Genomic DNA, 16,056 nt, shown 5'->3' with positions numbered 1-16,056 from the left:
AACTCAACAGCCTATCTGATGCCACTCTGGCACCTCTGAAAGGCAGCCCATATGCTGAAACACTTCTCATCAAGAGATATGATCACATAACCCCATCACAGAAGCAACAACATTACCCCCTCCCCACCAATCCTGCATCATCTTCAACACCAAATGCATTGCATACAAGGCCATCAAAAGTAACACCCCTACATATCTGGCCATGAAGCTAGCCACCTCTGGTGGACAGTGCCACGCGAGGGGGCTAGTTTTATCACCCGTCTTCAAAACTAAGAAGAGTAAGAAAGGGGAAACCAGAAGGCAGGCCTTCTCATATACACAAAAGATCTGAAACAACATCTCCATAGTCATCAGAACTTTTCTGACCCTCTTGCAAATCAGAAAGAAACTGAAGAAGCTTTCCAAGGAGCACTAGCACCTACACAATAAGACATTATTATAGATTTTTTTTTTTTAACAATTTTGTATTGTATTGCAGCGCTCTCACCAGTTGTTCAGGGAAACTCTGCTTTCTGGCTAGGGTCACGGTATTGAACTCTCTCTACAAAGCACAACTAGTTTAATTAACCTTTTTCTAATAACTGACTAGCTAAATGAGTTTTGCTGTGTACAGAATCCAATGTACTTCAAAATAATTTTCGTATTGTGCCAATCATTTGCTTTAGCTATGTTTTTGTGGGCATTTTTAAAGAAAAATGTTTTGCCACATCAGATAACACACAAAGAGCATGACATTAACGTGGTTCAGTGGGTACTCTGAGTATTTCTAACCGTATTTAAGTGGACTACCATATGGCCATCTTTCTCCTCGCAATCCTTTGCTTGGTGGATATGCAGAAGAAAAGACACACTTAGCTGCCTTGAACCCCATATAATTTTAGCCTACACCATTTACACAAATAAGCCATTTTGTTTCTTGGATTCTATAAAAGAGGCTGCTCCCTACTTTAGGTGCAGATAGTCATCATGTGTCTCCTGTCATCTATTACTTCTTTTCCCCATTTTGATTGCAGGTGGCCTTTTACTGGAGAAGAGTCCGGAATTAGGCATATATGTGGTGAATGAACCGCTTCCTGGTCCGAGTAGGGTTGGCATGGCCACAGATTAAGTAGTCTGAAGCTCCTCAAAATTAAAAATGAGGATACATCTCATAAGTAAGCATCCTGCAGGCTTAGCAAGTGGTCCTGGAACACTTCCAACTTGCTACGCTGTGTAGGAAGTACGGCATGCAGAGTAATGTGTTCATCTGGTTTCACTGAAGGCACTTCATGGATCTTGTGCACGGGGAGGTCACTCAGACCTGCTTGGAGGTCACTCAGACCTGCTTGGATTACTCTGGTGTGAGAGGCTACCAGGAAATACAATTAACTCATTCTCTGGATAGATACCATGGTAAAAATGTCTGGTTTCCTTTTTATTCACAGGCTGCTGGTTACTCGGAGTCAGGGGCTACAAGGAAGCCTGGAAGGACAGGGATGGTGGAACCAGAAAACCTCAAAGTAAACTGCATGGCAGTGGCCCGAGGATACTGGTACTGTGCATCAGTAGCCTGGACCTCTGTAGTGGCATAGATCAGAGAGGTGGGTTGGAGAGAGAAGAACACAGAAACAGCACCAGGGTCACCGACTCTACTCAATTCAACCTAGGGTTGTGGAGACAGGATGTGTTCTTGTCAGAGGATCCGGAAGGAGAAGCCGCACATGCCGCCCCAACCCCTGTCCTCCCATGGATATTCGGTCTTGCAAGGCTGAGTGACTGCCCTAGTTTTAAAACAATGCTCAAAGCAAGTTTGAGTGCTTCAAGCAGCGTCTCCACAAGCTGCGCACTTGCTTGCAATGGGAGCTTTACAGTCCTTTGCTGGGTATTTTATGAAGGGAGGGCAAGTCGCTGAACTCGGTGGCTGGATGGGGTTTGCTAGATAGTCACTGTTTATTTGGTGCAGGTAAACAGGTAGAAGCAGTTCACAGAAGACGTTTTGGAACCATCTTGATTGCCTATAATTTGAGATGGACGTGGCCTCACGGCGTACCCGCACCCTGAAAAGGGCCCTTTGGCTCCGCAGAAGGCTTTAATGCACTGGTCACATTGTCTAGTATCATTCTGTTTTGCAGGAAGTTGTGACTAATTCACAATTTTAAATCCGGTTCAATGCATTGTTCGAGTCTGAATGTCCCTGACCTCTGAAGGACTAGTGTGTATTCAGAGGTAAGCTGCTGGTTTAACTGGATTATGCTGGCTTGGCAGGAACTTTGTATATTTCAGTCAGCCATCTCCAGATGGAGTAAAACAACTGCCTTAAGGGGCCCAGTTGGTGTCCTTAGCGGAGGGTCCGTTGGATGCAGTTTTATCATCACAGGTGAGCTCAAAGAAATCTGACAGTCGCGATTTGTGAAGAAATAAATTCAAGCTCTATTACTTCTCGAGAATCGTAAGTGAAAATTCAAGGGCCTGGCTGTCTCGGGAAAGGGTTAAGTGAAGAGAAAAGTGTGATCCTGTCTGGTGGATCTTGAGCAGTTAAAGGTAAGCTACTTTACTACACTACAGTATCTCTTTATAGGGGAACCCTTTAACTTGCAGGGTGCCACAATCAGGTGTGTGGGGGAAAACGTATCCCCTTTTCGGACCTTCATGGATTTCCCATGGGGACCCTGTATGCAAAATCACCTGGGCGCAGTCAGTGGACCATACCTTAAATTCTTTACATCGCCTCCCAAGAGGAACTCCCCCAACAAGGAATCGTGTGAGATTACTCATCTTGGGAATTGAAGCAATTTTGGCATGTACAACACTGCTACCATTAATTAATATGCCATTACTTTTCGGCAGCAGAACAAGGGCAATTTTACGCACAGCCTGGTAACCAGGCATATTGAATTTTCAGCCTACACTTACTATAATCATCTTACCAGGTCTCGCTATATGCATATTGTTTTATAGCTGGTTCCGTGTCTCCCTCAGACCATTTTATTTGGGTTTTGCTTTTTGCCTCCACTGCTTCTGTAGAGAGATCTTTCCATTCCTTCACATTACTTTCTGTGAAATGTCCATTTGCAAATTTCACACCTGAGCTTTCCCCTTTTCATCTCGTATCGTCCATCTCCTCTAGTTCTAGAAGTGAACATCCATTTCAATGTTTTTATCTGGCATGGGGTCACGATGTGAAGTGCGGGAAAGGAGATGCACCTATCTAAAAAGAGAATTTAGGGCTCAAACGAGTCGAGATTTCGATTTTATTTATCTTTTATTGGGTTTGGCAACTCGCTGCAGAATGAGCTGTGGTCTTTGTTTCCAGGCATTTTGTGGAAAAGATCAAACAGTATCAAGTCTGTGTTTGTATAACTTGTATTGAAATATTTGTATGACAGCTGTAAATACTGCGTGTGTGAATTGGATGTGTGCTTTTACATAGGAACAACACACAATGAGCAACTTGCATACTTAGGGAGCTGCTTAACAAACAATAACTAATGAATGACCAATCACCCATGAGAGTACAATGCATGCATGCCAGCGAGGCACTGATGTCAGTGCACTAGATGAAGGAGCATTACAAATGACAATTATTTGGCAACCTGAAGTAGTCTTAGTATTAAGAGATTCTCTGCTATTGCACATATATAGGACACGTTTACATCCATTTAAGGCCTTCTCTCCTAATATTCTCTTTGGACCATGTAGATGGTTGACAGCAGATTGACCCTTCTTACAGGAGTATAGCATTCATCTGAGAGAACTGTTTTATCTTTACTGATCCAATGTCAGTTTCTCCAAGGTTTAACTTACATTATTGTCCTTCGTTTGGATCCTCTTACTTTACATTTCATATACTCCCAACAATGCCTCCAAGTATCACTGTTTTATGCCTCCGTTTCAAAGGCACTTGTATAAAGTTGTGTCGCTGAAACATGCAGAGAAAGTACAAGTGCCCAAAAATCTCATTTAAATTCGCATATCAGTCTCTAGACCCCACCTGATTACATTCAACTTCGCGTGATGCTCAACAGCTTTGTGCAAATCGGCAATAATTCTTCATTGGCAAAACCAGAAAAACATTGCGAGAGGAAGCAAAAGAATAGAAACCCCGACACCACCACCAGCAAAACAGATCAAGGGCAAAGACGCCAGGGACTTATGTCTGCCCTCTTACAAACCATTCCCTAAACCACCATCAAGGACACATTCAGAAGTCTACATGAGAGCTTTTCTCCCTTGGACCAGACTCATACAAATGTTTCAAAGATTGTGCTGCCATCCACTCATAACCATTCTCATTAACCAGTAGGTTAAATAAGTCCAATATAGGGAGGTGCCTTGACCCAGTCCTCAACAACGACAGGCTTAGCCCTGCCTCCCCACTGTAAACAAGTGTGGACAAAGGTGCTGCCTCCCAACTCCAGGCTCCTTTTGACACCCTTGGTCTTCGAGAGCCACTGTTGCCTGGGTTTCACCATGCAGTGGATTTGAAACTGCCCTATTCAGAAACTCAGAAGAGGCCCCAGGCAGCCAACCGCGACTCCTGATGCTCGTAAACCTCTGTGCGAATTCACCACAGTAGACAAAGGCCTCCTTCTTTGTCGCTTTATGAGGAAGAGGGGGTCTCTGACTCATTGTCCCCCTAGTTCTTTTATCCATCCTTCCACAACCCCCTATCCATCCACCCGCACCAACCTAACAATCCATCCACCCCTTTCCTACCCACAAACACAACCTAAAAAAACACTGTTTGCACTTAACAGCTTGACTTGCAATTCTGGTGGCAGTGATTTGTGAGAGTGAGTGGGACACTCAGCTTAATTCATGCTCCATGTTTGAAACTTGCGACTAAATGGAAGCGATCAGGCAACAGCACCGTTTAAGGATTTTTGTAATTTTGCTCATGCAGTACTTTATAATATATATATATATATATATATATATATATCGCATGGCAGATTTTGTAAGGAAACTGCACTGATAAAAATTCGATAAAGAGCGCGTTTCTACTGAGGATTCCACTTGTCCCGAGGAAATTCAGGTCGACACAGTCCCCGACCACGACTGTCCGCTGGGCTGCGACCGACGACACTACACCGTCTCATGAAATGCGCTCTCGGAATGGTGGCAGAGTGGTGGGGGCATGCATGAAAGCAGGAGCGGCTGTGAACAGGAATGCTTGGGCCCCTTATCGTTAGATAATATTATAAACTTGTATTCGCGCAGCTAAAAGGGAGAATGAACAGGATTCGAGGTCACGACACAGGATGCCGCCCATCCTCTTTCTTTTAAAACACTTGGCAGGAGTGGCCGCAGGAGGTAGGTCCCAGCTTGCACACTGCTATCACTGTATCCGTCAGGCCTGGGGACTGGAGCCAACACTGGGCCTGAAGGGCTTGGAAGCCGGGCCCGCCAAAGTTGGGATTAGTTGTGTATAGCCTCTTCTGCCTGCAGACAAAAGACCATAACTAACACTTGAAATAAAAGCCGTGTCAGAGCTGAGAGGTGTGTGACCATTGCTGCCAAGTGAGCCTAGAGGAGACAGTGAAAGAATTGTTGAAAATAGGAAAAGGAAGAGAGAGGAAACAACCACAAAAATTAGAGAGAGGAAGTAAGAAGGAAAAAGAAATTGACTAAAGCAAAAATATGGGGAGATGGAGAAAGGGGGAGAAAGAAGGGTAGAAGTAAGGATTTGAGGAAGGAAATGTAAAAAGAAAGACAGTTTCAAAGGAAGTAGTAACTGTTATGAAGAAGGAAGGACATGTGGGAAGAAGGACAGAGGAAAGCATCATAATAGGAATTAACGAGAAGAGGAAAGGAGTGGAAAAGAAGAATAGATGCAAGGCTGAAAGGAGGGCGAAAAGTCTGGAAGGATGCACAGTTGAAAGAATAGATGGTCGGTCGCCTGGACGTGTAAAAAGATGGATGTATCAATGATGTAATGAAGAGGGAAAGAATGGAGGAGTAAAATGATGGATGGATGAGGGAAGGCACGGGAGAAAGCGAAGATGAGTGGGTCTAGGGTGGATAATAGTTGATTAAATGTATGGAAATGTGAAATAATATGTTCCCGAAAGGATGAGTACATGGAAGAAAGAATGGATGAATAAAGCACTTGATGGGTCAAAGTTTGGATATTTTCATCTTTTGTCAGCTCCTGTGCCAAGGAGTGTTAGCCTGTGAATGTCTTATCCTCCGAGTGCTACAGAATGTGAGGCCGTGCATGTCGTACACTGTGAATGCTGCAGAAGGTGAGGCTGTGAATGTCTTACACTGTGAATGCCGCAGAGTGTGAGGCTGTGAATGCCGCAGAGTGTGAGGCTGTGAAAAGCCTTACATTTGGAATGCTGCAGAGTTTGAGGCTGTGAATGTCTTACACTGTGAATGCCGCAGAGTGTGAGGCTGTGAAAAGCCTTACATTGTGAATGCTGCAGAGTTTGAGGCTGTGAATGCTGCAGAGTGTGAGGCTGTGAAAATCCTTACACCGTGCATGCCGCAGAGTGTGAGGCTGTGAAAAGCCTTACATTGTGAATGCTGCAGAGTTTGAGGCTGTGAAAAGCCTTACATTGTGAATGCTGCAGAGTTTGAGGCTGTGAATGTCTTACACTGTGAATACCGCAGAGTGTGAGGCTGTAAAAAGCCTTACATTGTGAATGCTGCAGAGTGTGAGGCTGTGAAAAGCCTTACACTGTGCATGCCGCAGAGTGTGAGGCTGTGAATGCTGCAGAGTGTGAGGCTGTGAAAAGCCTTACACTGTGCATGCCGCAGAGTGTGAGGCTGTGAAAAGCCTTACATTGTGAATGCTGCAGAGTTTGAGGCTGTGAATGTCTTACACTGTGAATGCCGCAGAGTGTGAGGCTGTGAAAAGCCTTACATTGTGAATGCTGCAGAGTTTGAGGCTGTGAATGTCTTACACTGTGAATGCCGCAGAGTGTGAGGCTGTGAAAAGCCTTACATTGTGAATGCTGCAGAGTGTGAGGCTGTGAATGCTGCAGAGTGTGAGGCTGTGAAAAGCCTCACATTGTGAATGCTGCAGAGTGTGAGGCTGTGAATGCTGCAGAGTGTGAGGCTGTGAAAAGCCTTACACTGTGCATGCCGCAGAGTGTGAGGCTGTGAAAAGCCTTACACTGTGCATGCCGCAGAGTGTGAGGCTGTGAAAAGCCTTACATTGTGAATGCTGCAGAGTTTGAGGCTGTGAATGTCTTACACTGTGAATGCCGCAGAGTGTGAGGCTGTGAAAAGCCTTACATTGTGAATGCTGCAGAGTGTGAGGCTGTGAATGCCGCAGAGTGTGAGGCTGTGAAAAGCCTTACATTGTGAATGCTTCAGAGTTTGAGGCTGTGAATGTCTTACACTGTGAATGCCGCAGAGTGTGAGGCTGTGAAAAGCCTTACATTGTGAATGCTGCAGAGTTTGAGGCTGTGAATGTCTTACACTGTGAATGCCGCAGAGTGTGAGGCTGTGAAAAGCCTTACATTGTGAATGCTGCAGAGTTTGAGGCTGTGAATGTCTTACACTGTGAATGCCGCAGAGTGTGAGGCTGTGCAAAGCCTTACATTGTGAATGCTGCAGAGTTTGAGGCTGTGAATGTCTTACACTGTGAATGCCACAGAATGTGAGGCTGTGAAAAGCCTTACATTGTGAATGCTGCAGAGTGTGAGGCCGTGAATGCCGCAGAGTGTGAGGCTGTGAAAAGCCTTATATTTGGAATGCTGCAGAGTTTGAGGCTGTGAATGTCTTACACTGTGAATGCCGCAGAGTGTGAGGCTGTGAAAAGCCTTACATTGTGAATGCTGCAGAGTGTGAGGCTGTGAATGCTGCAGAGTGTGAGGCTGTGAAAAGCCTTACACTGTGCATGCCGCAGAGTGTGAGGCTGTGAAAAGCCTTACACTGTGCATGCCGCAGAGTTTGAGGCTGTGAAAAGCCTTACATTGTGAATGCTGCAGAGTTTGAGGCTGTGAATGTCTTACACTGTGCATGCCGCAGAGTTTGAGGCTGTGCAAAGCCTTACATTGTGAATGCTGCAGAGTTTGAGGCTGTGAATGTCTTACACTGTGAATGCCGCAGAATGTGAGGCTGTGAAAAGCCTTACATTGTGAATGCTGCAGAGTGTGAGGCCGTGAATGCCGCAGAGTGTGAGGCTGTGAAAAGCCTTATATTTGGAATGCTGCAGAGTTTGAGGCTGTGAATGTCTTACACTGTGAATGCCGCAGAGTGTGAGGCTGTGAAAAGCCTTACATTGTGAATGCTGCAGAGTGTGAGGCTGTGAATGCTGCAGAGTGTGAGGCTGTGAAAAGCCTTACACTGTGCATGCCGCAGAGTGTGAGGCTGTGAAAAGCCTTACACTGTGCATGCCGCAGAGTTTGAGGCTGTGAATGTCTTACACTGTGAATGCCGCAGAGTGTGAGGCTGTGAAAAGCCTTACACTGTGCATGCCGCAGAGTGTGAGGCTGTGAAAAGCCTTACACTGTGCATGCCGCAGAGTTTGAGGCTGTGAAAAGCCTTACATTGTGAATGCTGCAGAGTTTGAGGCTGTGAATGTCTTACACTGTGAATGCCGCAGAGTGTGAGGCTGTGAAAAGCCTTACATTGTGAATGCTGCAGAGTGTGAGGCTGTGAAAAGCCTTACATTGTGAATGCTGCAGAGTTTGAGGCTGTGAATGTCTTACACTGTGAATGCCGCAGCCTGTTACATTCTTAAATCTTTGCTCTCGATCTCCAACAACAGTTGTCCATTCAGAAAAGAAAAGTTGAGATGAAGTCAGTGAGACTGCTGGAGCATGTCACACCGGGATCTAACCTTCTCCCTACTTGTCCTAGGTCCTCTTAAGGGTGGTTACACGCCATGTTTCTGTAATCCAAAAAGGCATTCACTATTACTGGACTAAATGGAAATAAAATGCGGCAATGGTACACCAAGTTATACTCGCCCCGCCCTTATCTGGATGTCAAAGCCCCAACGTGTTAAAGATGAGCTGCAGACAGTGGTAAGGAGCGATGTGTCAATGTTGAGAGACCAGGCCAACTAGAGATATATTGTGTTTATTGTAATTGCATTTATGTAGTGTATAACACCTCTGTAAAGGCGTTGAAGTGCTTTATACTGAGCAGCATGTTACCCTTGAACCTAAGGTTAGCAGTTAAACCAGTGATTATTGATTATTGGGATTGGTCTCGTTCTGTCTGGAACAACATTCCACGTGTTTACTCCAGTTTCTCTGTGGTGATAAATGAGGAGTTGGGTGTGATCATTAGTTGGGAGGAAGCTATGTGAGTCCATGCAGATGGTATAAACCTACAGAGTGTCACCAGAGGGATCCAACATTCATGGCAATTCAATACCTAAGGTACCTAAGCAGGGTGTAGGAGGGGTGAACGCTCCAGCATTGGCGTGGTTTGCTCCAAAGGCATCTTAAGAAGACTTGTTGGGGTGGGAGGAGTTCAGAAAAGGCCCATTTACAGGCGTACTGGAAGAACTTTTAAAAAACAATTGAAAGGACCAAGGGACGGAAGCAGAAGAGGAAAAGTAGAGTGAGAGCAAACACTGACTGACATTACACAAACACTACAGTATTACACCAGGTAACCAAGGAGGCAGACAGCATGTCCTGTCAGTACTTGTTCAGTGCATTTATGGTGCTTCCTTTTACCTGTGTGTCACTGATGAGCCATGCAGCGTCACCCTTGACCTGGTACTGCAGCTGATTGGCACTGCTGCCCCTCCAGTCTCTTAGCGTGCGGCTCATAGAGTGAGATGCCAGTACCTTGGCACTGCTGCCCCTCCAGTCTCTGTGTGTGGCTCATAGAGTGAGATGTCAGTACCATGGCACTGCAGCCCCTCCAGTCTCTTGGTGTGTGGCTCATACTGCAAAATGTCAATACCTTGGCTCTCCACAAGTACCTGTGTGCTGTAACACCATAAAATGTCTTCTCTGTGACATACTAGTGTGTGGAGTGGTACACTGATCTTGGTGCACTGCTACCAGCACAGGCCTAAATGGACACAGGGAGTACATGCTAACAACAAACACAGAGCTGAAGGCTACGTGCCTTATTGTAAGCAGCGCCACTTGAATTATGCAATTCAGTTGCTGTGGCTTTTTTTGTTTATGGATTTGCTACATTATCCGTAATCTGCAGATTTTAATTTAAAAAATGTGTTTCTATCTTAAACTGATCAAAAGTAACTAAAGATGTGGCAAAGTGTTCACTCATAGTGGAAGACTGTGCATAAAGATTCAATGATCATCTTTCAGTTGCTTGTTCCGTATTTGGTTGTTAAACTGGTACTAATGTGGTTGAATTTTCACCCAGGGAGTATTACAATGTGTAAAAACGACAAAATAATGAAGCATTGCTATTAAAAATGTTAGTATTTTGCTGCATAATTTGGTGCTTCTTCCACTGCCGCATAATTCCAGTGACCCTGATTGTAAAATGCCCTGTCATTCTGAGAGGAGGTGTGGCCCCACTGGAATTACAAGGTCTGCGGTAACTCCATAGGCTCATTGTTTTCCACCCACAGCCCCGGCCACAGGACCTGGGTGAAAGACCAGGGAAACGAGGCATAAGCAATGGAACTAGTGATCTAATTTTAGGGGCGACCCTCAGGTCTCATCTCACAATCCCCTGGGTGGTCTTTAACTACACACGTTACATAGGTGTCATTGAATACCACCATCACACTGTAGAATTCTGTCTCCCCTGAAACCAGGGAGTCCCTATGGAAGATCATTTTCTGAAGGCATGCCTGCACTTGGAAGTTGCATCACTCTACCTGTTGTACACGTACCTACTGACACAATGTGTGCTCCTCTGATGTGCTGTGCTCTTAGCGCAAGGCGTAACATCCGTCACTCACAGCGCGTGGGATTTTGCAGGTGATAATGTTACGTGGAGAGAATGTGGACACCCTGCATTCTCTCGGCGTAACATTTGCACCTTTGCGGACAGCTGACCTGATACAATGTGGACATATGCGGTGTGTTATGCATGTGGTAATGCTACCCGCGGAGAGCGGAAGCAGCACTTGTGGTACAGTATGCTCTTAGCACTAGGCGCAGCACTTGTCCCTCACGGACGACTCGTGGTATTTTGCAGCGATTCCTGCTGTACCTGTTGCTCACAGACATACCACACTATGCACCTATAGAGTCAATTCTATTGCATCAGTGCCCCGGTACCGTTGGTACCCCGCAGGCGCTCTCCTTACCTGGGCAGCTCGTGCACCTCTCCCCCCAGGCGCTCCTCGAACTCCCCCCAGGCGCTGATGCTCTGCGAGCCGAAGGAGGCCAGGTCCAGGGTCTCGGACACCTCCTGGAAGCGCGCCGAGAAGTCCTGGAAGTCGATGGCGCCGTCGCGGTCCACGTCCAGCTTGCTGAAGAGCGGCCGCACCAGGCGGGGGCTGACCCCCAGCTCCCGGCACACGGTGGAGAAGTCCTCGAACTCCACCAGCCCCGAGCGGTTCACATCGCAGGCCAGGAAGAGGCGGCGCAGCTCCGGGCTGGACACCTCCTCGCTGGACCCCATGGGAGCCGGGGGGGTGGGGTGGCAAGCCTGCCAAGCTCCGGAGAAGGAGCGCGTTCACTCACTGGAGAGCACAGGGAGCAGAGCAAGGGGTCCCACCTTCGGGGGTCTGCGATCCAGCCCTGGTCCGGGGAGCGAGTCTGCCAAACTCCGCAGAAGAAGCGCGTTCACTCACTGGAGAGCGCAGAAAGCAGAGCCAGGGGTCCCACCCTCGGGGGTCTGCGATCCAGCCCTGATCCTGGGGCTGCGATGGGACACACTGCTGTAGAGACCCTATTTTCCACCACAGGCAGCGCTCTCCAGGGCACCTCTCGCCGAAACCACCCGGATGAATCACCGAACACGGGCTGCGAGGGCTGTCACCTGCCGGTGCTCCCAGCCCTGCCTGTCCCAGGGCGGCGCAGCACCTGTCCTTCCGCTATCTCTACTCCACTCCCCGCTACCACTCTCTCTGCCCTCCCCCCTTCTCTTTAGCCCTTTCGAAACCCTGCTCCTCCAGCCCTGTTCCGCGGCTTTCACTACCACCTCTTCATTCCTTCAGTCTCCCACCCCGCCCTCTCTCTCCTCCGCCCATTTCAAGCCCGCCCCCTCCACCTCTCCACCCGAAACGGCCCTGCCCACCCCTCCCGGCCCGGCCAGATGCTATACTCTCGCCTTTCATCTCACTTCTGCCCTCTCACCTCTGCCTGTCCACAGAGCTCAGTTATCGCACATTCATACCCCAATCGGGAGCAGCCTGCATAAAGTGAGACAAACAACACTTAGGGAGTAGCTACCGGTAGTGCAGCAGGTTCAGTTGCACCGGGACCCAAAGTCCCGAGGGGCTTATTGAACCCGGACAATTGTCTTATTTTGCAACCAAAGCAATATTCAATGGGGCCATTTCCCTTGCTTGTACCAGGAACACCTTTCTACACTACTGGCTTCAAATACAATTTAACGTCCTGCCTATAAAGAATAAGAGCGGAAAATATTTTTTTTTTGGGGGGGGGGGGCAGGGCGGGGGGGGGGGGGGGGGTGTAATTGTTACAACCATAGACAGAGTTGCTGTAAGAAGGGGTAAACACACAACAAAAGCCTCATTTACAAGTAAATGGTATTTTAAAGACCTGTTGAGTACTCGGGTGCAGCTGCAATTTGATGCTCGCCAGCCCGCGAAGCTGTCTCTGCCCGTTCTGACACACACTGGGGGGGGGGGGAGGGTAAGGGGGGGTAAGGGTGGGTAGGGGGGGCTGAAGCCCCGTGAGCCCAATGGGTGTTGCACACCTGGCCTACACAGCAGGTCAACATCGGTGATCTATCTCTCCGAGTGTCTATTGCGTGCATAATCTCGCTGAGGGTATGCTAGTGTTATATTTTATTCAGTGGCGGCTGCCTCGGAACGGGGATGGTGGGGGATGGATTCAATAAATGAATAAATAAGTATACATACCTTCTCCGCTGTGCGCTGCACTGTAAGCACCCAGACTTCCGGACTCTTGCAGCCAATCACAACGTTGTAGGAGCTGTTTGGACGCTCAGGCAGTGCCAGAAAGCTTGGGCGTGTTCTCCTCCAGGGGGCTGTGCAACATAGGCCAATGGAGAACCTGCCAAGTGCGCATGACAGTTTGTCCGGACCTAGAGGGGCAGCTAAACCGTCCTTTGCACTTAGAGGAGTGCAAACCACTCCTCTCCTGCTCTGGCGTCACAGAGCCCAGCCCGGCCAGAGTCCCGCACAGAGCCCAGCCCGGCCAGACTCCCGCATAGAAAAATAGAATGATAATAACGTCCTATTATTATTATTTTATTTGTATTTTTGCACTGCTGAATAGCAGTGGGGTAACACTCTGATTTTGTTAGACATTTCCAATGCACACAGTTGCCCGTCAGATGACTTCATGGCGCAAAGATTATTGAGAACAAAAAAATAACGAAGAAGAGGAATCACTAAATAACAATTTTCGCAGGGCTAATCATGTTTCAGATCCCTTGGAAATGACGTGTAGTCCCACAGTGCCTAATTTGTAAAAGAAAGAGTGCCGGAGCCTGAAACTCTTCTCAGAAGCCGTTGGCCGGTTCAATTAAATGACGGTGCACTGAATGCCAAGGCTGGTAGTCTAAAATCTAGCACATGCCTCTTTAATCCACTACCAGACAACCCCTGCCCCTTTATATCACTTTTGTAGGATTCGGCTTCCTCCTTTTGATAAGGTTTTTCCCTCTTCTTCTTCCTCTGTCTGTCGACCTGTATGATTTTCTCTCTCTTGCGCTCGGAAAATATCTGTTGAGAAAAAAAGTACCGGTCCCAAAAATGGCTGTCAGTGTCCCCCACTGGCAACCACTTGCTCAAATTAAGCACTGGTCCCCCATTACTGTCAGGGGCGAAGCTTGGTCAGTGGTATTTGGGAGGTGCGGATCACACATTTTCCAACCTAAAAAGCAGTAGGCTACAGGGTAGAGGGGCGAGATGACCAAGCTTCAGGGCACACTCTTAATCTGGGGAAAAAGGTCAGTATTATTTGTAGTTGGTGGGTCTTTGTCTAGAGTTGCACAGTGCATGAAAAACAATAGGTTAGAATGATACCCTAAGCAATTGGCAGTGGTTAGATTATTTGCTGGGATTCCACCCATCACCTAGTGGGTGTTTGATTGCCAGTAGTATTCCTGGAAAGCTTTCTAGGTCTCTTACGACCAATGTTGGTGAATTCCAAAAAGTAGTATATTTGCACCCATTCAAAGAGTGCTTCTATGGGTGTAGATTTACTACATTTTTGGTAATCCGGTCACTATTTATCCATTTAATATCCGATCAAATAAATGAACAAGTTAAAACATCTTAATGAAGTGAGAATGAACAGAAAAACCATCAGACATTACAGACCTGACTCAGGGTACCTAACCCCAACCACCAAACTAAGAATGTCTTTGAGGAGTTTTATACACCAAACACCCTCCGCTGAAGCTGTGCCCTCTCCATTTCACCTGGGCCTGGTGGTTCTCAGTGGGAGCTCATGCCCATGGGAACAAACAACACAACAGGCTGGAGTCCCTGCCCTGAGATCTCAAATTTAAAACTTATTTTCACTGTATGTACTCTTCTGTGCCTCTGCTATAAGAAGCCTTGGTGGCCGAGTTGTTAAATCAGTGCAAGTGGGCTCACCTCCATGATTCTAGTCCTCACCTTTTACAAATCATTTTATCAAGTGACTGATGGCTTCATGTTCTAAGCCAGAGACACATATAGTGCAGGACACACAGGCAAATTAACAGGGTGAGGCGAACCAAAGCTGAACATTGAGTCTGACATGATTTTAAGAGTCCGTGCACGAGTTAAGACATGAAAACGTTTGCGATGTATATCATGTAACAATAAATGTAATAGTATGATACAATCTCTTCAAAGCTCCAAAAACTGTATTTCTCTACACATGGAAGAGTTTCAGCTTAGTACATCAGATTACATCACTGAAAAAGCAGACATTTCCTAAAAGTAATCTTTTTTAGAAACATTTGTGGCGCACATCCAACGACAATGTCATTTGTGTACTAAGAGGCAGGTCAGGAGTCAAGTAAGCCCTAAACATAGCTTAGATTCTTATTGTCGAAGGCGCAACATTATAATCTATAAAATCAAACACAAGAGGTGCTTGAACAGCGCACAACCTGAACTCAAGTATTTAATTCTGTGCTCATTTGTGATAATAAAGAACAAGCATTTGCAATGCAATAGGTCTCGCATTCACACAAGTTTAAGCTATTAGCATTGTAAATGACAATGCCTTTTATTTATGTTTTGGGTTTTAAAACATAAATAAAAGGCGTTGTCAATTACAATTCTAATAGCTTAAACTCTCGCAAATGCAAGACCTATTGCATTGCAAATGCTTATTTAGGACTTGTGCCCTGATTACAAGTATAGCAACTTCCCGCTGTTGGTGCTGTTTGTTGCCAGTATATTATACCTGGTGAGAACTGCAGGACTCACCCATTGCAGCTACAGCAACTCAGCTGAAGAATGGGGATTCTGTCGAGCTACAGGTTTAATGGCCTTGAGAGTACCTCAAGCACGGGTCAGGTACATGGGCATCCCTGGGAAAGGGGTGGTGGGAATACCACCCTGCCCAAATCTGCTTTCCACAGATGTGAAACCTCACTGGCATCAGTGGAGTAGCAAATGTGTCATGGGGCCTGTACAAGAAAAGAAATTACCCTCCAGTCTGCTGTTTGAATGACAAAATACAGCAATAATAAGGCTTCATGGGCATGGTACCCCTCAGGTTCAGCGAGGAAAAGACCTGACGGGCCAGGAGTGAACCATGCTGATGCTGTGCATTGCCTCAGAACCCTTCCATCTGCCAATCTCAAAGCCTTGTCATCATTTTTAAAAAAAATTTTTTTTTATTGCAGACAGGAAGTAAAAACAGAACATAACATAAAGCTGTACATGCCGATGTGACTGCCCGTCCACCTAGCCATGTAATACCCATCAACAATCTTTACACAGCCTTAAAGCCCACATCCCGGAGGCTGGGCGGCGCACGGCTCGGTGATATTCACCCCTGGCAACCGCATAGGGGA

At 46.7% G+C, this 16,056-nt stretch overlaps 1 protein-coding gene across 1 annotated transcript in view; it reads right to left on the bottom strand.

Moving 5' to 3' along the window:
* The window catches only part of LOC147663306 (ras and EF-hand domain-containing protein-like), a 244,011-nt gene extending 231,993 nt beyond the window's left edge, over window positions 1–12,018 (bottom strand). Inside the window, exon 1 of the mRNA XM_086950540.1 lies at window positions 11,186–12,018. Coding sequence (XP_086806666.1) covers window positions 11,186–11,502 — 317 coding nt within the window. The 5' untranslated portion in view covers window positions 11,503–12,018. The remainder of the gene's footprint in view (window positions 1–11,185) is intronic.
* Between the last annotated feature and the right edge of the window lie 4,038 nt (window positions 12,019–16,056).

The sequence above is a fragment of the Lissotriton vulgaris genome, unplaced genomic scaffold (assembly GCF_964263255.1).
Source record: "Lissotriton vulgaris unplaced genomic scaffold, aLisVul1.2 SCAFFOLD_1097, whole genome shotgun sequence".
NCBI lineage: Eukaryota > Metazoa > Chordata > Amphibia > Caudata > Salamandridae > Lissotriton > Lissotriton vulgaris.
This window is presented reverse-complemented; position numbering and strand designations above follow the sequence as displayed.